Below are 25,026 nucleotides of genomic sequence, written 5' to 3' on the forward strand. Positions count from 1 at the left end.
TCTGAGATAGGCGAGGCAGCTGGAACAGAGCCCGTGTTGTTCTGGCCAATGCCTCCTTCACTTTAGAAACAGACTGTCCTTCAAGGCTTTGGCCCCAGCAATTCTTCTAACCCTAGGGTACAAAACCAGGATAGGCTGCTTTCTGGGTTCCCTCAGCTGCAGTGCAAGTGAGGCATATGCAGATGAAACCCCTTTCAGTCTGGGCCTCTTTCCTGAACTTTGGAAGCCCAGCTTTCAAAAAATCCTGGGCTTCTATTGTCCTTTGCTGCCTGCTTCATGCAACTCGTGTGTATGGGTGTTCTGTCTCACTGGGCCCAGACAAGTTGGTAACCAGTACACAGCGAACCTGTTTCACAAAGATATGGATTAAATTGTAGAAGGAAAAGAGTGTATCGGTCAGTTTCCAGGAGAACCAAGTACGAGCTTCCACTTGTCCTCTTAAGTGGAATCACACAGGCAATACTTAATTCTCCCAGAAGTATTGTCTGATAACAAGTATGGGGTATTGCCAATCACAGAAGCTTACCAAATAATTGTTTCCAGGGTTTGATTGAGGGTCAGTCACATGGGCATGGAGAACCCACTTACCTGATCTTAGATACGTAGTCTTCAAATGGCCCATATGAATACAGCATAACCTAGAAGCCCCAGGTACGCAAAAACAGGCAAGCAGAATAAATCATACCATGAGTGTAAACTGAGCCAAAGTATATAAAGATGCCCTTATCAGACAGGATATTCAAAGACAGGATATTTCAGAGGTTGTCAGGGCCAGTGCTGAAGACCCCAGATAGTTGAGTTTATCCTTTACTGCACAATACTCACATTTAAAAATATATAGGTGGCAAAGTTTCTAATGTAATTACATTTGGTTCTTTTATTTTGCCAGTACAGAAGAAAAATGAGTCTTCAAAAATATGAGTTAATTATTCTTTATTAATTTGATCAACTCTCTATTTCTATTTAAAACTATCATTCCAGATGTGGTCTTCTTACCGTACAGCCCATGGTACCCTCCTTGTAGCTTTTAATCTGTATAGTATTTCCTCCCCCTCCCTAACGCACAAAAGGAAAGCAAACTTCCTCAGTCATTTTACTTGTTCTTAGCAGGAGAAACACAAAATGTCAATATTAGTCTCTAAATTTTTACATTTCAACCTCTGAAGAAAAAAATCAATTTGCCTTTCGTTATCCCATTAACGAACACAGTTATCCACCATATTGAAGACAAAACATAATACGGAAAACTGGAAATATCAGCAATTTAGAATCCTTGTTTCTGTAGGTCCAGGCATCTGGGGGCTTTCTGTGATTCCTTACATGGAAGCCTCTTTTTCTAAACCTTATATTTCCTACCACATAAAAGACACAACCCAGAATAAGCTGCTTTCAATTTTTGAGATTACATTCATTTTCTATATGAATGAGTGCATTTTTGAACCATTTACTGGATGCTCTCAAAGGTTGACAACTTTGTTTAACCCTTCTATTTCTAACGTAGGTCCACCTATTAAATAGAAAGCCCTTCTGGAAGCTACAAAACTCATTTCAATTTTCCTACCATGTATAGAAGAGAAGCCAGGTGGGATCCTGTATTTATCCACTCCCTAGTCTGTCAATCTTAAGAATCATAAGGTATAGACTATGCTATCATCAATCATGTAAAGAACATTACAATCTACAGCAGTGTTATAAAGTATTAAGAAATACTGTTGCAAACACTGCTATAATTGTTAGAGAAAACTTAGAGCCATGGAACAAGTACCATCTGTTGAACAAGTGACGTTGAGTCATCTCAATCTTGACAAGAATTTGATATGTGCAATTATTATTCACAATTTAAAAATTAGTAAACATTAGTTTAAATGAGTAGTTCAAGGTCCCATAGCCATGAAATGGCACAACTGCTCTAGGTTGCCTGAGTCACCAGTGTTTACTCTAGTAGCTTAACATTCAAGGCATATTTCTTTCTAGAAACTCCAACAATGGAAAAGCAACCAAACATTAGACTGCCTGAGATTCTTCTTAATATATTGAGCTTGTACTTTAGAATTCGATAATATCACTAAATACTTCAAAGTATCATTAAGTAACTGAATTCATAATGAGAACTGATAGAAATAAGAATTTACAGAAGAATTTTTTTTTGGCTGGTAGAATTAAAAGATTGTAGTTTTAATCAAACCTCTCTCGATGAAGACAGGTTATGTTATTACTGGTTACAGTATAGCCAATTGTGTTATTATCCTTTACCTTTTTTCATTTAAGAGAAATCAGCTAAGCCACATACCTATACCACTAGGATGAGAAAAATTAACTATCAGACACCCTACTGGGATTGGAAATTATCTTGGGATACTGTCTCACTTGTCACAGACTAGAATATATATACTCATCCCTTATAAGAATTATTTCTAAAACCTAGAGAAAAATGTTGATAGCCCATTGTGCAAAATAAGTGATAAAATTCAAAGTTCTTGATGGTGCTGAGGTAAGTGATTTTTTCCCTAAAGCATTAACAAAATGTTTGTTGTGAATGTAGCAAAGACCATGAATTTACCTCAGATAAAATGTATCTCTGCTAACTATTTCTGTGTGTGTGTGTGTGTGTGTGTGTGTGTGTGTGGTGTGTTTCAGTTTGTGTATGTATGTGGGCTAAGAGTGGGCAGAAGACGGTGGTAGCATAGACCTAAGCTTACCTTATCCATGGCAATTAGAAAAAAAAGTCACTGCCTATTTCGTTGTGTACCTTATTGCTATGAGAAGGAAGCTGACTATGCCTATTTAATAATTTTTGGAAAAACAATGGTGTAATAATTTTCTGTAGCAGCATGCTAAACCTCAGATTTTATAAGCACAAATCACATATTCACCTGCAGTGTGGTTAATTGTTTGTGTTTGTTCATATAAAAACAAACTAGGAGAATTTGTCATTTCAAAGTCAGATATTGAATTGTTAAATAATCATAATAGCATTAATAGTAATAATTATAATATATAGTAACATACATTTTGATGCATCTACAGCATACCAACTTCTGTAAAGCTACCTAGTTCAATCTTGATTTCAGTCTTATATTAATATGCTAATTAAATATAACAAATAATTTAGGCATAGAGAATTTCAATGAGTTCTAGAAAATTATATTTGGACCTGAGGTTATTTATACTCATTTGCCTAACTTCAAATCCTGTATGCTTAAGCTCAGCACAATGCCATTTGTAAAGAAAAGATTGAGTGAAATCAGTACTAATATTTCTGCTATCTGCGTATCTCCTTCAAAGAGAATAGCAAATAAAGTTTATTAATAGACATCTTTTAGAAATAGGAGGTTTGTCAAATGAGATTTCCCTAAGATCCGGTGGGGTCCAACTCATTTTGGGAGATTTTTCTGATTTCAGTTCAGAGCAGTGTGAGATAAATCCTGTAGGAAAAGGAAAGTTGTCTTGGGATGCTCAGTCTCTCACTGGACAATTGACTACAAAACCTCTTTAAATCGTTTTGTAGTTGTCATGGGACTCAAGAAAGAAAAATAAGACTTTGATCCCATAACTTGTTTTTGGATATAATATATAAACTCATTAAAATAATTAATGGAAATGTCACTTGTTTGGATGAGCCTGTGTATTCGATTTAGCCATCCTATCGGAAATGTAAGTGTGGAAAGTTGCTAGGGTTGGCCAGGAATAATAGAGAAAATATACATCCAGTTGTGAGGATTTGAATATTATATAAAGCTTGCAAATGTGTACATTTTTCTAGTATTTTTTCAGAGTTGGGATTTCTTCACTATAGTTTTAGGTACACACATTGCATTCTTACCCTGTCAAGTTATTTGCTCTTCTAAAAAATCTGAGTTCACAAAGAAGGCTGGCTTCTCTTTTCAGTACATTTAGAAGATTCCTTGCCATTTGGCTGGAGAAAGGAGGTTCTGAGGTTATCAGGCATGATAGAGACAATAGATCTCATAAGTTCCCTTAGTTATTCACCGTAGACACTTCTTACTTCCAAATGATCTAACTTCCTGCTTAATATTCCATTAGCATTGTATTTTATTTAAAATCATCTCAGCTTTTCTTGTTCTTGATTATTTTTTCATTTTTCCATACAATGTTTGTCCTTACAGAACCAGTTTAGAAGTCCAATCGCATATGCAGCCCTTCAAAACATACTAATGTTTCTGGAACCTCACACCAAACAGTGCTTACTTCAGAAATTAGAAAGTAAACTAAACCTTGAAAAAGAAAGCAACAATGATAGGGCATGAGTAAAAGATTTAGTATGCCAAACAATACATTTGTGTATAGCACATACACACACACGACTTATTTTTACAACAGAAAACAAATAATGCATCTATGATGTCAAAGACAAGATGAATATTGAGAATGATCTGGATATTTCATGGTGTTCGGACAAAAAACCCCAAAATAATCAAAACGGAGTCAATTTATTTATTTTTAATAAATTTTATTTAATCAGCGCTCACACAGTGACTTGTATGTGTAGTCACATAAGTGATGTAGGGATGTCTACTTACTAGGAATATTTATTTATTCATCTTAACTACCACAGAAAGTCAAATAACTATACCAAAGTCACACAAACAGTAAATAGCAAAGCCAAGTTGTAAATCCAGCCATCACTTGCATTACCATGCTCCTAACTACTACGTTAAGTAACCTCCCAACATCACAGATATTCTTCTGTGTGATTACACAGTTTTAAATATGGACATTCTTTCGTATTTTATCTCAACTCTCCTTTATGTAGAAGAATGTGATTTTAGGATTGCAAAAAGAGAGGTTTGCCTCTAAAGATTTTGCCAACTCTCATTATTCCACTAGGTCTCATTACATGAGCTACATTTATCCCTTTCAGCTTGAAAAAACTATTATCATCACGTAAAGTGCAGCGCTTTTAAAGAGGTACTACATTATAAAACACCACCATCTAAATAACATTTTCTTCTATCAGTGATGATCTTTAATTATTATACTTCCTTTAATCAAATGACAAAAGCACAATAAAAATTTACAAAAAATGACATCTCTGTGATTTTACTGACCTTCTATTTGATTCCTTAGAAGAGAGAATAAAGATACTTTTGGTTCATCCATAACTCAAGTTAACTCACATCTGCTGATACTATCTAGGTCCAGTGGGAAAAACAAGAAAACTAAGATGTTGGAGAGTAATTACACCATGCCAACTGAGTTCCTATTTGTTGGATTCACAGATTATCTACCTCTCAGAGTCACACTGTTCTTGGTATTCCTTCTGGTATATACATTAACTATGGTTGGAAATATACTCTTAATAATTCTAGTTAATATTAATTCAAGCCTTCAAATCCCCATGTATTATTTTCTTAACAACTTATCTTTCTTAGACATCAGCTGTTCTACAGCAATCACTCCTAAAATGCTGGCAAACTTCTTAGCATCCAGGAAAAGCATCTCTCCTTATGGGTGTGCACTACAAATGTTTTTCTTCACTTCTTTTGCTGATGCTGAGTGCCTTATCCTGGCAGCAATGGCTTATGACCGCTATGCAGCCATCTGCAACCCACTGCTCTATACTACACTGATGTCTAGGAGAGTCTGTGTTTGCTTCATTGTGTTGGCATATTTCAGTGGAAGTACAACATCACTGGTCCATGTGTGCCTCACATTCAGGCTGTCATTTTGTGGCTCCAATATCGTCAATCATTTTTTCTGTGATATCCCACCTCTTCTGGCTTTATCATGTACAGACACTCAGATCAACCAGCTTCTGCTCTTTGCTTTGTGCAGCTTCATCCAGATCAGCACTTTTGTGGTCATATTTATTTCTTACTTCTGCATCCTCATCACTGTGTTGAGCATCAAGTCCTCAGGTGGCAGAAGCAAAACATTCTCCACTTGTGCTTCCCACCTCATAGCAGTCACCTTATTCTATGGAGCGCTCCTGTTTATGTACTTACAGCCCACCACTAGCTATTCCCTAGACACTGATAAGGTGGTGGCAGTGTTTTATACTGTTGTATTTCCCATGTTTAATCCAATAATCTATAGTTTCAGAAACAAGGATGTGAAAAATGCTCTCAAAAAGCTATTAGAAAGAATTGGATATTCCAATGAATGGTATTTAAATCGTTAGATATTGACCCTTCCAATCTCATAAACAGCAATTATGCCATGAACATCTTATGTGTTAACTATTTTAAATTTATCACATTTTCAGAAATAAAGATAACTTGTTATACTCAGTGCATTAAAATGCTTCATCCTCTCTTCCAAAAATGTTCTCTCCACAATTCTACTCTATAATACATTACCTAATTAAACATAATCATTATTTATATCCAATTAGTGTTTCTAAAATGCTTTGTACATTGATTCTCTTCTTTACGATGTTGTATTGAAGGTAAATATTGACTTTTCAGTCAATCAATCGGTATTAGAAGCTACTTGGCAGCAGAGCATGTGTATATTGGCTTGTTTTTTCCACCACCTGTTTGGCACCTGGTATACTGCATGTCCTCCTTATCTGTGTGTTTAGGCCATTTATGGAACACTAAGTGTTCCATTATTGGAACACTAAGCATCCTACTGCTCAAGGTCATCGCCAAGGTCTGATTTCAAAAATTCAAAATATTGCAACCTCAGACATAAATTTAAGTGATGGACAGAGGGATGGATAGATGGATAGACAGATGAATGACTGGGAAAATACAGCCTTATTTTATTTGGACAGTGAGTCTATATTTGTACTCACAAAGCATTTGTCAATAGAGATATTTTATAATACCAATAATCTGTTAGGGATACTGATGGTGGTTTCACTGGCTCTCAAGAAATTAGAAGACATGTAGCAATAGTCTCATTATTATTAAGTCAGAATGACGATATATCACATTGTCTTTGGGCTAAGTTGATTACTGCAAGAAATTCCCTACTTTTTCATTCAGAGTGGGTAACTGTGAAAAACAAGTTTGTGAATACTATCAAGATTATAAACTGTAGAATTTCCTAATTATTTATATTCATGTTGCTAACATAGTCTTTGAGGCTCTATCTTCAAGAAGAGGTGAAAATTACACTGATCTTTTATTCTGTAAATTTACAATGCAAGGCAATTAAAGTATAAACAATTTTTACTCTGTAATCGATTTTGATAATTAAATTATCAGATTTTTTGTGGTTTATTCTGATCTTTCAGTCTGAAGTCTCTATTTACTTTTTGTCTTATTTTGACAAAGTTAAAGTGATACACCATATACATGTGAAATAAATAAGTGTGCATTTTGTAATAATTATGAAAATATAAATGGTTGGATTAGTTATATTGAATTTGACCTTGGACATGGAGACAATAAGATAGCACCTAATGAAATGGATTGTTTTGAGTATTAAGTAAAGTTATATATGTAAAATTACTGGTATATGTATATGATTTGAAAATTAAATAATCTAATATTTATAGACATACCTTGAAGATACTGTGGGTTCTCTTCTAGATCACTACAATAAAGCAACAGACACAGTAAAGTGTCACACAAAATTTTAGATTTCTCAGTGCATATCATAGTTATGTTTGGTGGCTGGCAAGGTGGTCAAATAGGAGATGCTCCACTCTGCTGCTCCCAGTGAGATCAACAGAGAAGGTGGGTGATTTCTGCATTTCCAACTGAGGTACCTGGCTCATCTCATTGGGACTGGTTAGACAGTGGGTGCAGCCCATGGAGGGTGAGCAGAAGCAGGGTGGGGTGTTGCTTCACCCGGGAAGCACAAGGGGTCGGCGAACTCCCTCCACTAGCCAAGGGAAGCCATGAAGGACTGTGCCATGAGGAATGGGTGCACTCCGGCCCAGATACTATGCTTTTCCCACAGTCTTCACAACACACAGACCAGGAGATTCCCTCTGGTGCCTACATCACCAGCTCCCTGGGATTGAAGCACAAAACTCGGTGGCTGTTTGGGCAGACACTGAGCTAGCTGCAGGAGTTTTCTTCATACCCCAGTGGCACCTGGAATGCCAGCGAGACAGAACCATTCACTCTCCTGGAAAGGGGGCTGAAGCCAGGGAGCAAAGTGGTCTAGCTCAGCAGATCCCACCCCCATGGAGCCCAGCAAGCTAAGATCCACTGGCTTGAAATTCTTCCTGCAAGCATAGCAGTCTGAAGTTGACCTGGGATGCTCGAGCTTGTTTGGAGGAAGAGAGTCCACCATTGCTGAGGCTTCAGTAGGCAGTTTTCCCCTCACAGTGTAAACAAAGCTGCCAGGAAGTTTGAACTGGGTGGAGCCCACCGCAGCACTGCAAAACCTCTGTAGCCAGACTGCCTCTCTAGATTCCTCCTCTCTGGGCAGGGGATCTCTAAAAAAAAGGCAGCAGCCCCAGTTGGGGGCCTATAGATAAAACCCCCATCCCCCTGAGACAGAACACCTTAAGGAAGTGATGGCTGTGGGTGCAGCTTCAGCAGATTTAAATGTCCCTGCCTGCTGGCTCTAAGGAGAGCAGCATACCTCCCAGCACATTGTTCAAGCTCTGCTAAGAGACAGACTGCTGCATCAAGTGGGTCCTTGACCCTTGCGACTCTTGACTGGGAGACACCTTCCAGTAGGGGTTGACAGATACCTCATAGAGGAGAGCTCCAGCTGGCATCTCGCAGGTGTGCCTCTAGGACGAAGCTTCCAGAGGAAGGAACGGGCAGCAATCTTTACTGTTCTGCAGCCTTCACAGGCAAACAGGGTCTGGAGTGGATCTCCAGCAAACTCCAGCAGACCTGCAGCAGAGGGGCCTGACAATTAAAAGGAAAACTAAGGAATAGCATCAATATCAACAAAAAGGACGTCCACTCAGAAACTCCATCACCAACATCAAAGACCAAAGGTAGATAAATGCATGATGGTGAGGAAAAACCAATGCAAAAAGGCTGAAAATTTCTAAAGCCAGACATCTCTTCTCCCACAAAGGATCACAATTCCACGCCAGCAAGGAAACAAAACTGGACAGAGAATGAGTTTGATGAATTGATGGAACTAATTGGGTAATAACAAATAGAAGAATTGGGTAATAACAAACTCCTCTGAGCTAAAGGAGCACGTTCTAACTCAATGCAAAGAAGCTAAGAACCTTGAAAAATGGTTAGAGGAATTGCTAATTAGAATAACCGGTTTAAAGAGAACATAAATAACCTGATGGAGCTGAAAAACACAGCACGAGAACTTCATGAAGCATACACAAGTATCAATAGCCAAATCGATCAAACAGAAGGAAGGATATCAGAGATTGAAGATCAACTTAATGAAATAAAGCTTGAAGACAAGATTAGAGAAAAAAGAATGTAAAGAAATGAACAAAGCCCCCAGGAATTATGGGACTATGTGAAAAGAGCAAACATACATTTGATTGGTGTACCTGAAAGTGAGGGGGAGAATGGAACCAACTTGGAAAACACTCTTCAGGATATCATCCAGGAGAAACTCCCCAACCTAACAAGACAGGCCAACATTCAAATTCAGGAAATACATGTAACACCACAAAGATACACCTCAAGAAGAGCAACCCCCAGACACATAATCATCAGATTCACCAAGGTGGAAATGAAGGAAAAAATGTTAAGGTGTTAAGGACAGCCTGAGAGAAAGGTCACGTTACCCACAAAGGGAAGCCCATCAGACTAACAGCGGCTGTCTCAGCAGAAACCCTATAATCCAGAAGTGAGTGGGGGCCAATATTCAACATTCTTAAAGAAAAGAATTTTCAATGCAGAGTTTCATATTCAGCCAAACTAAGCTTCATGAGTGGAGGGAAATAAAATCCTTTACAGAAAAGCAATTGCTGAGAGATTTTGTCACCACCAGGCCTGCTTTACAAGAGCTCCTGAAGGAAGCACTAAACATGGAAAGGTACAACTGGTACCAGCCACTGCAAAAACACAACAAATTTTAAAGAACATCGACACTATGAAGAAACCACACCAGCTAATGGGCAAAATAACCAGCTAGCATCATAATGACAGGATCAAATTCACACATAACAATATTAACCTTAAATGTAAATGGGCTGAAAGCCCCAATTAAAAGCCACAGACTGGCAAATTGGATAGAGTCAAGACCGATTGGTGTGCTGTATTCAGGAGACCGATCTCATGTGCAAAGCATACATAGGCTCAAAATAAAGGGATGGAGGAATATTTACCAAGCAAATGGATAGCAAAAAAAGAAAAAAGAAAAAAAAAAACAACAAAGCACAGGGGTTGTAATCCTAGTCTCTGATAAAACAGACTATAACCAAAAAAGATCAAAAGAGATAAAGAAGGGTGATATATAATGGTAAAAGGATCAATGCAACAAGAAGAGCTAACTATACTAAATATATACGTACCCAATACAGGAGCACCCAAATTCATAAAGGCAGTTCTTAGAGATCTATGAAGAGACTTAGACTAACACACAATAATAGTGGGAGACTTTAACACCCCACAGTCAACATTAGACAGACCAAGACAGAAAATTAACAAGGATATTCAGGACTTGAACTCAGCTCTGGACCAAGCAGACCTAATAGACCTCTACAGAACTCTACATGCCAAATCAATAGAATATACATTCTTCTCAGCACCACATTGCACTTATTCTAAAATTGACCACAATATTGGAAGTAAAATACTCCTCAGCAAATGCAAAACAACGGAAATCATAACAGTCTCTCAGACCACAGTGCAATCAAATTATAACTCAGGATTAAGAAACTCACTCAAAACCACACATCTACATGGAAACTGAACAACCTGCTCATGAATGACTACTGGGTAAATAATGAAAATAAGGCAGAAATAAATAAGTTATTTGAAACCAGTGAGAACAAAGACACAAGGTATCAGAATCTCTGGGACATAGCTAAAGCAGTGTTTAGAGGAAAATTCACAGCACTAAAGGCTCACAAGAGAAAGCAGGAAAGATCTAAAATCGACACCCTAACATCACAGTTAAAAGAACTAGATAAACAAGAACAAACAAATTCAAAAGCCTCAGAAGACAAGAAATAACTAAGATCAGAGCAGAACTGAAGGAGATAGAGACATGAAAAACCCTTCAAAAAATCAATGAATCCAGGAGTTGGTTTTTGGAAAAGATCAACAAAATAGAAAGACCACTAGCCAGACTAATAAAGAAGAAAAGAGAGAAGAATCAAATAGACACAATAAAAAATTATAAAGGGGATATCACCACTGTTCCCACAGAAATACAAACTACCATCAGAGAATACTATAAACACCGCCACACAAATAAACTGGAAAATCTGGAAGAAATGGTGAAATTCCTGGAAACACACACCCTCCCAAGTCTAATCCAGGAAGAAGTCAAATCCATGAATAGACCAAAAACAAGTTCCAAAATTGAGGCAGTAATTAATAGCCTACCAACAAAAAATAGTCCAGGACCAGCCAAATTCTACCAGACATACAAAGAGGAGCTGGTACTATTCCTTCTGAAACTATTCCAAGCAATAGAAAAAGAGAGGCTCCTCCCTAACTCATTTTATGAGGCCAGCATCATCCTGATATGAAAACCTGGCAGAGACACAGCAAAAAAAGAACATGCCAGGCCAATATCGCTGATGAACATGATGCAAAAATCCTCAAAAAATACTGGCAAACTGAATTCAGTGGCACATCAAAAAGCTTATCCACCAATCAAATTGGCTTCATCCCTGGGATGCAAGGCTGGCTTAACATATGCAAATCAATAAACGTAACCCATCACATAAACAGAACCAATGACAAAAGCACATGTTTATCTCAATAGATGCTGAAAAGGCCTTTGATAAAATTCAACACCCTTCGTGCTAAAAACTCTCAATAAACTAGGTATTGACAAACATATCTCAAAATAATAAGAGCTATTGTGACAAACCCACAGCCAATATCATACTGAATGAGCAAAAACCGGACGCATTCCCTTTGAAAACCGGCACAAAACAGTGATGCCCTCTCTCACCACTCCTATTCAACATAGTATTGAAAGTGCTAGCCAGGGCAATCAGGCAAGATAAAGAAATAAAGGATATTCAAATAGGAAGAGAGGAAGTCAAATCGTCTCTGTTTGCAGATGACATGATTGTATATTTAGAAAACCCCATCGTCTCAGGCCAAAATCTCCTTAAGCTGATAAGCAACTTCAGCAAAGTGTCAGGATACAAAATCAATGTGCAAAAATCACAAGCATTCCTATACACCAATAACAGACAAACAGAGCCAAATCGAATGAACTGCCATTCACAATTGCTACAAAAGAGTATAAAATACCTAGAAATACAACTTACGAGGGATATGAATGACCTCTTCAAGGAGAACTACAAATTAGTGCTCAAGGAAATAAGAGAGGACACAAACAAATGGAAAAACATTCCATGCTCATGGATATGAAGAATCAATATCATGAAAATGGCCATCTACTGCCCTAAGTAATTTTTAGATTCAATACTATCCCCATCAAGCTATCATTGAATTTCTTCACAGAATTAGAAAAAAAAAACACTACTTTAAATTTCATGTGGAACGAGAAAACAGCCCATGTAGCCCAGGCAATCCTAAGCAAAAAGAACAAAGCTGGAGGCATCATGCTACCTGGCTTCAAACTATACTACAAGGCTACAGTAACAAAAACAGTATGGTCCTGGTACCAAAGCAGATATATAGACCAATGGAACAGAACAGAGGCCTCACAAATAACACCACACATCTACAACCATCTGATCTTTGACAAACCTGACAAAAACAAGCAATGAGGAAAGGATTCCCTATTTAATAAATGGTGTTGGGAAAACTGGCTAGCCATATGCAGAAAGCTGAAACTGGACCCCTTCCTTACATCTTATACAAAAATTAACTCAAGATGGATTAAAGACTTAAACATAAAACCATCAACACGCTGATCCATGCACTTGCCTTGCTATTGATGGCTTCTGTCTGATCACAGTGATGTGTGGCTGTGGCATTTTCTAAAAATAATAAAATAGTAAAGTTTGTCATGTAGATTGACTCTTCTTTTGATGAAGATTTATCTGAAGCATGTAATGCTGTTTGATAGCTTTTTACTCACAGTAGAACTTCTTTCAAAATTAAAATCAATCCTTTCAAACTTGCCACTGCTTTATTAACTACATTTATGTACTCTTCTAAAATATTTGTGGTCATTTCAATGATCTTCACAATATCTTCATCAGGAGTAGATTTAATCTCAAGAAACCACTTTCTTTGCTCATCCATAAAAAACATGTTCTCATTTATTCAAGTTTTATGAAAGTGATTCTGGATATCTAGTCACATCTTCAGGCTCCACTTCTAATTCCAGTTATTTTAATATAGCCACCATATCTGCAGGTGTTTACTACACTCTTGAATGCCTCAAGTCATCCAAGAGGGTTTGGAATCAACTTCTTTCAAACTTTTATTCATGTTGATATTTTTACCTGCTTCCATAAATGAAGAATGTTTTAATGGCATCAGGAATGATGAATCCTTTCTGGGAGGTTTTCTAATTACTTTACCCAGATTCATCAGAGGAATCATTATTTATAGCAGCTTTAGTCTTACAAAATATGTTTCTTGCATAATGAAAGTTAAAATTACTTTTTGGCTAATGGACTGCAAAATGGATATCGTGTTAGCAAGCATGAAGAAAACATCAATCTCATTGTGCATCTCCTTCAGAGCTGTTGGGTGACCAGGTACATTGTTAATGATCAGTTATATTTTCAAAGAATTTTTTTTCTCAGCAGATCTCACCAGTGGGCTTAAAATGCTCAATAAACCATGCTGTTAATAGATGTGCTGTCATCCAAATTTTGTTGTTCCATGTATAGAGCAAAGGCAGAGTAGATTTAGCATAATTCTTAAGGGTCTTAGGACTTTTTGATTTGTAAACAAGCATTAATTTTAACTTAATATCACCAGCTGCATTAGCCCCTAACCAGAGAGTCAGCCAGTCCTTTGAAACTTTGAAGACAGGTGTGATGGTTAATACTGAGTGTCAACTTGACTGGATTGAAGGATGCAAAGTATTGATCCTGGGTGTGCCTGTGAGAGTGTTGCAAAGGAGTCTAATATTTGAACCAGTGGGCTACGAAAGGCAGACCCACCCTTAATCTAGGTGGGCATCTTCTACTCAACTGCCAATGCAGCCAGGATATAAAGTAGGCAGAAAAACATGAAGAGGCTAGACTGGCTTAGCCTTTCAGCCTTAGCTGCTTTTCCACCTTTGTCTGAGGGGATAAACCCTGTGCTGCCTGAGGCATCAGTGATGGCCTCTCCTAAGGCAGTTGACAGGCAAGATAATGTTGATTCTCCTCGGGACCCACCCCAGACACTCCTGTTTACTTCTAGGCCTATAACTGGACTAAAGTCCTGGTAGGCTCCCAGAGGTGAGGTTCAGAGTGTGACTCATGAGAAGGTATGCTACATTCAAAAAGAACTGCTTGAGTTTTCTAATTTATATAAGTAGAAATCTAGAGAACAGCCATAGGAATGGATATTAAGGGTGTGGGATAATGGTGGAAGGAACATAGAGTTGAATCAGTGGAATTTTTTGATTTGGGCCCACTAAGTAGGGATTCTGCATTTAATGTTGCAGCTAAGGGAGTTAAAAAAGGGTCCTAATAGTTTATTTGCTTGGTTAGCTGAAATACGGATTAAAAGATGGCCCACTGTGAGTGAGCTGGACATGCCTGATCTCACTTGGTTTAATGTAGAGGAAAGGATCCAAAGGCTTAGGGAGACTGGGATGGTAGAGTGGATTAGTCACTTTAGACCTACTTATTCCAACTGGGAGGGTCCAGAAGACATACCCTTGACCAATGCTTTGTGAAATAGATTTGTGAGGGCAGCACTTACATCTTTGAAGAGCCCTGTAATTGCTCTTCTCTGTATGTCAGATCTAACAATGGGAATCACAGTCACTCAACTACAAATTTAAATACATTGGGAATAATTGTATCCCGAGGTGGCAGGAACCAAGTGGCAGCACTCAACCATCAAAGGCAAGGTGGGCATAGCTACCTTAATGGACAGCAGAGGCAAAGTGGCCATCAGAATAGTCTGACTTGTGTAGAGCTCTGGCATTGGCTAATTAATCATGGTGTTTCTAAAAGTAAAATTGATAGGAAGCCTTCTGTATTCCTACTTAATTTTTGTAAGCATAAAACTTCCAGGTCAAATAGATAAAAAACTAATTAGAATTATAAAAACACAGAATCATGGCCCCTCAATCAATTTCCAGACTTGAAGCAGCTTACAGACCCAGAACCCCTTGAATGAAGGGGAGGTTGGGTACTCTTGAGGAAGGGCCCCACTACACTACTAATAATTTATGCTGTTAATCATTCTCCCATCCTTCCCCAAAGGGACCTCTGGCCTTTTACCAGGGTAACTGTGCATTGGGGAAAGGGAAATAATCAGACACTTTGGGGAGTACTGGACACTGGCTCTGAGCTGATGTTGATTCCAGGGGGCCCAAAATATCATTGTCGTCCTCCAGTTAAAGTAGGGGCTTATGGAGAACAGGTAATTAATAGAGTTTTAGCTCAGATCTGACTTGTGTCCAATGGGTCTCTGGACTCATCCTGTGGTCATTTCCCCAGTGCCAGAAAGCATAATTGGCATAGACATATTTCGCAGCTGGCAGAACCCCTACATTGGCTCCCTTGTAGGTGAGGGCTATTATAGTGGGAAAGGCCAAATGGATGCCATTAAAGTGGCCTCTACCTAAAAACAAATAGTAAATCAAAAACAATATTGCATCACTGGAGGGAATGTGAAGATTAGTGCCAACATCAGGGACTTGAAAGACACAGGGGTGGTGATTCCTACAACATCCCTGTACAACTCTCCTATTTGGCCTGTGCAGAAGTCAGATGGATCTTGGAGAATGACAGTAGATTATCATAAGCTTAACCAGTGGTCACTGTAATTGCAGCTGCTGTACCAGATGTGGTTTCATTGTTTGAGCAAATTAACACATCTCCTGATACCTGGTATGCAGCCATTGACTCGGCAAATGGCTTTTTCTCCATTCCTGTCCTTAAGGCCCAACAGAAGGAATTTGCCTTCAGCTGGCATGGCCAGAAATATACCTTTATGTCCAACCCCATGGGTACATCAACTCTCCAGATTAGTGTCAAAATCTTGTTTGGAGAGATCTCGATCATTTTTTACTTCCACGAGATATCACACTGGCCCATTAAATTGATGACATTATGTTGATTGGATCCAGTGAGCAAGAAGTAGCAAACAAACTGAGTGTATTGGTGAGATATTTGCATGCCAGAGGATGGGAAATAAATCCAACTAAAATTCATGGATCTTCTACCTCAGTAAAATGTGTAGGGGTCCAGTGGTGTGGGGCCTGTTGAGATATTCCTTCTAAGGTGAAGGATAAGTTGCTGCCTACAACCAAGAAAGAGGCACAACACCTAGAAGACCAATTGGATTTTGGAGGCAATACCTTCCTCATTTGGGTGTGCTACTCTGGCCCATTTATCAAGTGACCCCAAAGGCTGCCAGTTTTGAGTGGGGTCCAGAAAAGGAGAAGGCTCTGCAACAGGTCCAGGCTGCTGTGCAAGCTGCTCTGCCATTTGGTCCATATGACCCAGCAGATCCGATGTGCTTGAGGTTTCAGTGCAGATAAGAATGTTGTTTGTGGCCTTTGGCAGGTCCCTTTAGGTGAATCAGAGCGGAGGCCTCTAGAATGTTGGGGCAAGGCCCTGCCATCTTCTGCAGATAACTACTCTCCTTTTGAGAGATAGCTCTTTGCCTGCTACTGGGCTTTGGTGGAAACTGAACGTTTGCCTATGGATCATCAGGTCACCATGCAACCTGAAGTGCCTATCATAAACTGGGTGCTTTCTGACCCATCTAGCCATAAAGTGGGTCATGCACAGCAGCATTCCATCATCAAACGGAAGTGGTATATACGTGATCTGGCTCTAGCAGGTCTTGAAGGCACCAGTAAGTTACATGAGGAAGTGCCACAAATGCCCATTGCCTCCTTCACTTTTGCCACCCCGGCTTCTCTCCCCCAGACTGCATCGATGGCCTCATGGAGAGTTCCCTTTGATCAGTTGACAGAGGAAGAGAAGACTAGGGCCTGGTTCACAGAAGGTTCTGTACGATATGCAGGCACCACTGTAAAGTGGACAGCTGCAGCACTGTAGCCCCATTTTAGGACATCCCTGAAGTACGGCGGTAAAGGAAACCTTCCCAGTGGGCAGAACTTCGAGCAGTGCACCTGGTTGTGCAGTTTGCATGGAAGAAGAAATGGCCAGATGTGCGATCATATACTGATTCATAAGCTATAGCCAATGGTTTGGCTGGATGGTCAGGAAATTGGAAGAAGTATGATTGGAAAATAGGTGACAAAGAAATATGGGGAAGAGGTATGTGGATGGACATCTCTGAATGGTCAAAAACTGTGAAGGTATTTGTATACCATGTGAGTGCTCACCAATGGATGACCACAGCAGAGGAGGATTTTAATAATCAAGTGGATAGGATAACCCATTCTGTGGATACCACTCAGCCTCTTTCCCTAGCCACTCCTGTCATCGCCCAATGGGCCCATGAAAAAAGTGGCCATGGTAGCAGGGATGGAGGTTACACATGGGCTCAGCAACATGGACTTCCATTCACCTGGCTATGTCCATGGCTGAGTTTTCAATTTGCCGGCAGCAGAGACCAACACTGAGCCCTCAGTATGGCACCATTCCTCAGGATGATCAGCCAGCTAGCTGGTGGCAGGTTTATTATATTGGATCTCTTTCATCATGGAAAGGGCAGAGGTTTGTCCTCACTGGAATAGGCACTTACTCCAGATATGGGTTTGCCTATCCTACGTGCAATGCTTCTCCCAAGACTAACATCTGTGGACTCATGAAATGCCTTATCCACCATCATAGTATTCCACACAGCATTGCCTCTGACCAGAGCACTCACTTTATGACTAAATAAATGCTGCAATGGGCTCATCCTTGTGGAATTTACTGGTCTTACCATGTTCTCCATCATTCTGAAGCACCTGGATTGATAGAATTGTAGAATGGTCTTTTGAAGTCACAATTACAGTGCCAACTAGGTGACGTTACTTTGCAGGGCTGTGGCAAAGTTCTGCAGAAGGCCCTGTATGCTCAGAATCAGCATCCAATATAAAGTGCTGTTTCTCCCATAGACAGGATTCATGGGTACAGGAATCAAGAGGTGGAAGTGGAAGTGGCACCACTCACCATCACCCCTAGTGATCCACTGGCAAAATTTTTGCTTTTTCTTTCCATGATATTACATTCTGTTGGCCTAGAGGTCTTAGTTCCAGAGGGAAGAACACTAACACCAGGAGACACAACAACAATTCCATTAAATGGGAAGTTAAAATTACCACCTGTACACTTTGGGACCCTCCTACCTTTAAGTCAACAGGCTAAGAAAGGAGTTACAGTGTTGGCTGGGGTGATTGACCTGGACTATCAAGAAGAAATCAGTTTGCTACTCCACGATAGAGGAAAGGAAGAATATCCACAAAATGCAGGCAATCCATTAGGGCGTTTCTTAGTATTACCATGTCCTGTGATTAAGGTCAATGGAAAACCACAACAAACCAATACAGTTGAGACTACAAATGGCCCAGACCCTTCAAGGCTGAAGGTTTGGGTCACTCCACCAGCAAAAAAAAAAAAAAACATGACTTGCTGAGGTTCTTCCTGAAGGCAAAGGGAATACAGAATGTGTAGCAGAAGAAGGTAGTCATCAATACCAGCTACGACCACATGACCAGTTGCAGATATGAGGGATGTAATAGTCATGAGTATTTCCTTTTTCTTTTGTTAAAAGCATGTTTGTGCATGTATACACTTGCATGAAGAAATATCTTCATTTTATTTCCTTTTTCCTTCATCATGTGACATAAGATTTATTGACTTCATATCAGCATTTAAGTATTGTTAACTTTATGTAATAGCATTTGGGTTGGGAATTGGTGCATTGATACCTCTTCTCTGCCACCATCCCACCTCCACACAACATGCAGTTTTGGAACAGTACTTGTTGGAGGAAAATTCACAGAGGTGGAAGAGGTCTCAGATGCACTGTTCTTGTAGTTCATTCCATGTTAAAGTAATGCAAACGCAATCTGGTCATATCCACCTTCATTAATGAAAGACAGAATATGTAGCTTTTAACATAATCTGGAAGCAATAGATCCTCTTTAAGCTGATCTGAATATGGGATCCAATAACAACCCTGGCCAAACTCTGGGATCGAGCCCTTTTCAGCAAACTCAAAATTCATTAGTTCTGAGAGCTCCAATTTCTTCTATAACTTGAACTAAAGGCTGAAAAACAAGCCCTGCAATTGAGACCTTTCATTGGAACAGAATCCTGACATTGCCAGGAAGCAGCACCACCACACCTCAGGTGCAAGCAAGGGCTGAGGTCCAAGTCTTGCAGTTACAGCTGTACAAACTGTGAGACATGTGATCTGAGCTGCTACCTCAGCATTTGTTCTGGTTATATGGTGCTCTGCTACAAAATTTAGTGGCTTAAACCAGCAATTGCCATTCATTTGACTCATGAATTTGGGCAGGGTTGGATAAAAATGAAGACTCTCTGCACCCCAACATCCAGAGTATCATTTGAAATCACTTGAACATCTGGGGCTGGAATAGCTTGAAGTTTGCTGAGTATCTGTTTTTTATTTAGTGTAAGTGCATCTCCTTTTGGTCTTTCCACATGTTCTCTTCCAGAAATGGCCTTAGGGTAGTCAAGCAGCAAGTGTTCCAAAGATCACAGCAGACACTGCTAGCCTCTCATGTCCTAACTGGAGGGGTCTGAAAACATTATCCGTCATTCTTGTTGTCTTCTGAGGAAAAAGCAAGTCACCAATGATACCCTGTATTCAAAGGAAATCCAACTTTTCATCTTGAGAAGTGTCCATGAATTTACAGTCATCTTTATTCCATCACAGCAATCTATCATAATACATAGAATTAACAGAATGTTATAATTGATTTCTCTAACCTCTATCAAGTTTTTTAGAGGTTCACAAGAGAACAGCCAGCAAAGACTTAGTGTTGGACAAATTTGCCCTTAATTTTATTCCTCCCTTCTCTTAAAAATGACAGCTTTCGTTGTTCAACTCCCACTTATGAGTGAGAACACGTGGTGTTTGGTTTTCTGTTCTTGTATTAGTTTGCTAAGAATGATAGTTTCCAGGTTCATCCATGTCCCTGCAAAGGACATGAACTCATCCTTTTTTATGGCTGGACAGTATTCCATGATGTATATGTGCCACATTTTCTTTATCCAGTCTATCATTGATGGGCATTTGGATTGGTTCCAAATCTTTGCTATTGTGAACAATGCTACAATAAACATACATGTGGCATGTGTCTTTATAGTAGAATGATTTATAATCTTTTGGGTATATACCCAGTAATGAGATTGCTGGGCCAAATGGTATTTCTGGTTCTAGATCCTTGAGGAATCACCACACTTTTCCACAATGGTTAAACTAATTTACACTCCCACCAACAAAACACATGGACACAGGGAGGGGAATATCACATACCAGGGTCTGTTGGGGGTTGGGAGGCTAGGAGACGGATAGCAGTAGAAGAAATACCTAATGTAGATGATGGGTTGATGGGTGCAGCAAACCACCATGGCACATGTATACCTATGTAACAAACCTGTAAGTTTTGCACATGTATCCCAGAACTTAAAGTAAAAAATAATAATAATAAAAAATGGCAGCTTTCATAGTGATTTACAGCTCATTAGATCAGTGATCTATATCATTTTAATTAAAAAGGGCCTTAGGAAAGAAGTATTTACCTATAGAATAGTGGACCCAGGGAAGAAAGGTATGGCAACACTGAAACCTTCTACTGAACCAGGGACCAAGATTCTTGCAAAAGAAAATATCCAAGGGTGCTGAATGAATACTTAAGATGATCACATGGACTTTTCTCAAGTGCAGGGGACTGCCGATGTTGATCTACACATAACAGTATATGTTGGTCAGGATGCATGTATCACCCTGGCTGCTTAAGGGAATTGTTTTAATGTAAAACAACCTTTCCGGCCCAGGCCAAGCTTCCAAGGATAATCCGTTTGTCTCCAGGAGCTGGGTGATCTTTTTGGCTTTTTGGCATAACATGGCTGGCAGAGCTCAAATTGTTTTTATCAGCTTAGTTACCTCTACCCAGTAGAAATACAACTGCTGAAATTATAATTAGTTCTTTTATATTCCTCTCCTTCCTTCCTCCCTCCCTCTTTCCCTCCGTCTCTCCCTTCCTCCCTTCCTTCTTTCCTTCCTTCCTTCCTTCCTTCCTTTATTCCCTACCCCCCTCTCTTTCTTCTTTTTCTTTCCTTGTTTATTTCTGTCTAGCACTAGATTTCAAAGGAGACATAGACTAAGATAGATATAAATTTTTAATCCAATATCATCAAAGTTTCACCAATGATATGTAAGACTCCAGATGTACAGAAATTATAAGCATTTAATTAGCAAAAAGTTATCAGTATGCTAAACTTAAAATATTACTAAGGAATTTAACCAGTGTAGATAGTAAATCTGCTTTGAAATATTGAACAAATAGTTTCATCTATTTTATTTTGATGTGAGTAATTTGTTGTTTTCAAGAATGGCTTTTCTGCACAGAAAAGACTATGCATTGTTAATTAACTATTTCATTTTACCTAACAGGTAGTGTTTTACTGTAACAAACACAATAATCAAATTTTTTTAAGTTATGATTCAAGTTGCCAAATATATTATTCTAATTATATAACAAGCAGATCTTTACAATCACTTTCGCAAGGGCTCAAAGTTTCCTAATGTATACAATCTTTAATTAAACTCAATATTTTAAATTGAATTTATAAATCCCTTTTAATTTTCTTCTTAAGCTTTTTATGTATCTGACCAAGAAAAAATATCAACACAAGAATATAAGTACTTTTTGTATACTAAATACATTAATCTATTAATATGGTAAATTTCACATTATCTTAATTACTTCAATACTGTTTAAAAACACAATAAATCACACTATATTTTTAATTCAAAAATAACCCAGCTCTAAATCAATTTCTGAATTATATATTTGAAATTTGTTTCACAAATATGATCAGTCTGATCATCTATCTACCAAATTCTCTTACAGGCAATGTCTCTCAAAAGACCGAAGTTGTGTATCTGCCAAGAGATTCCTGGCTAGCATACAAGATTTTCTTCTTACAATTGACACTGACTGATCCCTTCTTTGGGTTACCGTAACAGTGACTTCGCAAATAATAAAGGGGTTGGTTTATAGCATGTACCATTGATTTGATTTCATTTAATAATGCTCTATTTCTCCATTAATTAATTAATCTCCATTCATTAATTCTTACCTACCTCCATTCATTAATTGACTGTGTTGCTGGGTTTAAATTTATTTTTCTCATTTTTACATAGCAATATCTTCCATTTGCATCCAAAGGCATTCTTATGTTGGTCTATTGGGATCTTCACACTATATGTAGTTTTGCCATCATTCTGTGAACTTTATACAATATTTGAATTGACATTTAACTTTATTATTTCATTTATTTGCATATAACACCCTGCTTTTCTGTTACAATACTAACAACAGAACTTAACAAAAGCATCCAAGCACACAAATAATCAACCTTATGTAAAAATCAATAAATCATGTGAAATGTATGTGAATTCCCTACGTTGTAATATATGTCTAATACTGCTTTGGGATAATGGGAGTTAGAAAAAATGTGTAAGACATAATTCACAGATATATAGTGCCTACTGAGTTATCAGGGAGAAGAATAGCATACATTTTCAGTATAAATAAGACGGAAAGAGAGCACGGAATTCAATTAATTTCCTGTGTGTGTGTGTGTGCACGTGTGTGTGTGTGTGTGTAAAATCGCACTCATAAAACTAATTCAATAAGAGATTATTAAAGTTTTGGAGTATAACATGATGCATTAATCTACATCAATTTCAAATATGTGAATGTTCCCACTTTATAAGAAAGAAAACTTCAGCTGTTCCATCATTAGCACATTTGAATGCTTGTCTGAGTAGCAAATATGTGATTGGAACCATTTATTTTGTTCCTGCAATTGCATTTAATATCTGCATTTTGGTTTTATCCCTAGATCTTTGATATTTAAATAAAATATACTTAAAAATTGTCTCTGAGTATAATTTTGACATTTATAAAAAGAATATAATTTTCGCGTTTTATCCATGTGAAATCAGAGGCATCTACTGAACAACGATTGAGAGAATGTGTAGCTTTATGATTAGTTCCAGTATCAGGAGACAAGAAAGGATACCAATGATGCAACTGGTGGACACTGAAGACTCACATCTGCACAATAAGCTGCAGCCTGTGTCCCCAGTGAAAAGAAACTACACATAAAAAGTCTCTATTCCCAACAATAAGTCCTTTAACCATCATGAAATCCTGGTTGTCTGCACTAGGTGCTCTGCTTAATTTGGACTCCTCTTATTTGTGAGTATGTTTAGGAAGTGGTAGCGTAAGTTTCTTTTACACTTCTCTTATTCCCTGTTACCTCCTCACGCTAGAATATCTGTGGACTCCTCTTAGTTGTGAGTATGTTTAGGAAGTGGTAGTGCAAGTTTCTTTTACACTTCTGTTATTCCCTGTTACCTCTTGAAGCTAGAATAATCTGTTACTGACTGTATGATCTTAGCATTGCTTCTGAACAGCCAGAAAACAATTTCTTAAACTGTAGTTTGTTTATTTTTCAATGGTCTTCTCATTTCACGAAAAAGGGCAATATTTACATAATACCTATAACCAATATTTTTGTGTGTGTGGATGTTTATGGTATTTAATACTTGATTTATATAGTAACTTAGAGCTACTTGTACAATTTAACTTTATTATTTCATTTATTTGCATATAACACTCTGCTTTTCTGTTACAATTCTAACAACAGAACTTAACAGCATCCAAGCATACAAATAATTCATCAACCTTATGTAAAAATCAATAAATCATGTGAAACATGTGAATTCCCTACATTGTATTATGTGTCTAATACTGCTTTGGGATAATGGGAGTTATAACAATGTATAATAATTATTATATTATATAATTATTATAATATATTATATAATGTTTTATATAATTATTGTATATAATTATATCACATAATATTATATTATATAATAAATAGTATAATAATATAATGTATAATAATGTAATATAATTGAATTGCAATGCATGTTAACTACATGACAAGGAAAAGAACATCTTCCCCATTTTATACATGACAGTCTTTGGAAATCACATAGATGTAATGTTCTTTTACAATATCTATATAACATTGTAAGAACTAGTTTATATTTTCTCTGATTATTTTTCACTACATCTTGTGTTTAACAAAACCAGGACATCCACACAGATACTTTATTCCCAGAGCCCAGGACTTTTTTTACTACAACAAATTGTTCATTCTTTCCACTACAATTTTAGAGTGCCTGCATAAAATAGACTTCAAAAAGACCATTTTTTGATGGTGTACTTTTACAATTTCGTTATTGCTGTTTGTCAAATTTTTATTTATTTTGCATATTTTACTTTTGGCCATTTTTGTCTTACAAACAGTTTTTATACATAAATCATTCAGTATATACTGTTTTAAAAGTATAAGTGCATGTATATTCTTAAGAAAGTATATCATGAATTTACATATGTAATATGTTTCATATGTTTAATCAGTTACATACTTATTTCTACATAATATTCTATAATAAAATTAACAGTACATGAAATACAGTATTTACATGCACTATTTATAATAAATTCATCTATAAATATTATGTCATCATAACCATATTTTTTGAGCCAACCTCCTTGAGGGCATATAGTGAGCTATTTCAGGTTTGGTTAACAAAATTATAGTACAGAGTTTTATTTTGAAAATCCTTAACTCATTTGATGGGCATTTGGCTA

At 37.8% G+C, this 25,026-nt stretch overlaps 1 protein-coding gene across 1 annotated transcript; it reads left to right on the forward strand.

Annotated features, from left to right (window-relative positions):
• The first annotated feature begins 2,432 nt into the window (after window positions 1-2,432).
• On the forward strand, window positions 2,433-12,953 carry LOC100973137 (olfactory receptor 5AS1). The gene is made up of 2 exons (XM_057299030.2): window positions 2,433-2,491; window positions 5,158-12,953. Exons 1-2 carry the CDS (start codon window positions 2,481-2,483, stop codon window positions 6,140-6,142), a joined length of 996 nt encoding a protein of 331 aa, XP_057155013.1. The 5' UTR covers window positions 2,433-2,480; the 3' UTR covers window positions 6,143-12,953.
• The last annotated feature ends 12,073 nt before the right edge of the window (window positions 12,954-25,026 follow it).

This window comes from Pan paniscus, chromosome 9, assembly GCF_029289425.2.
Source record: "Pan paniscus chromosome 9, NHGRI_mPanPan1-v2.0_pri, whole genome shotgun sequence".
NCBI classification, from domain to species: domain Eukaryota; kingdom Metazoa; phylum Chordata; class Mammalia; order Primates; family Hominidae; genus Pan; species Pan paniscus.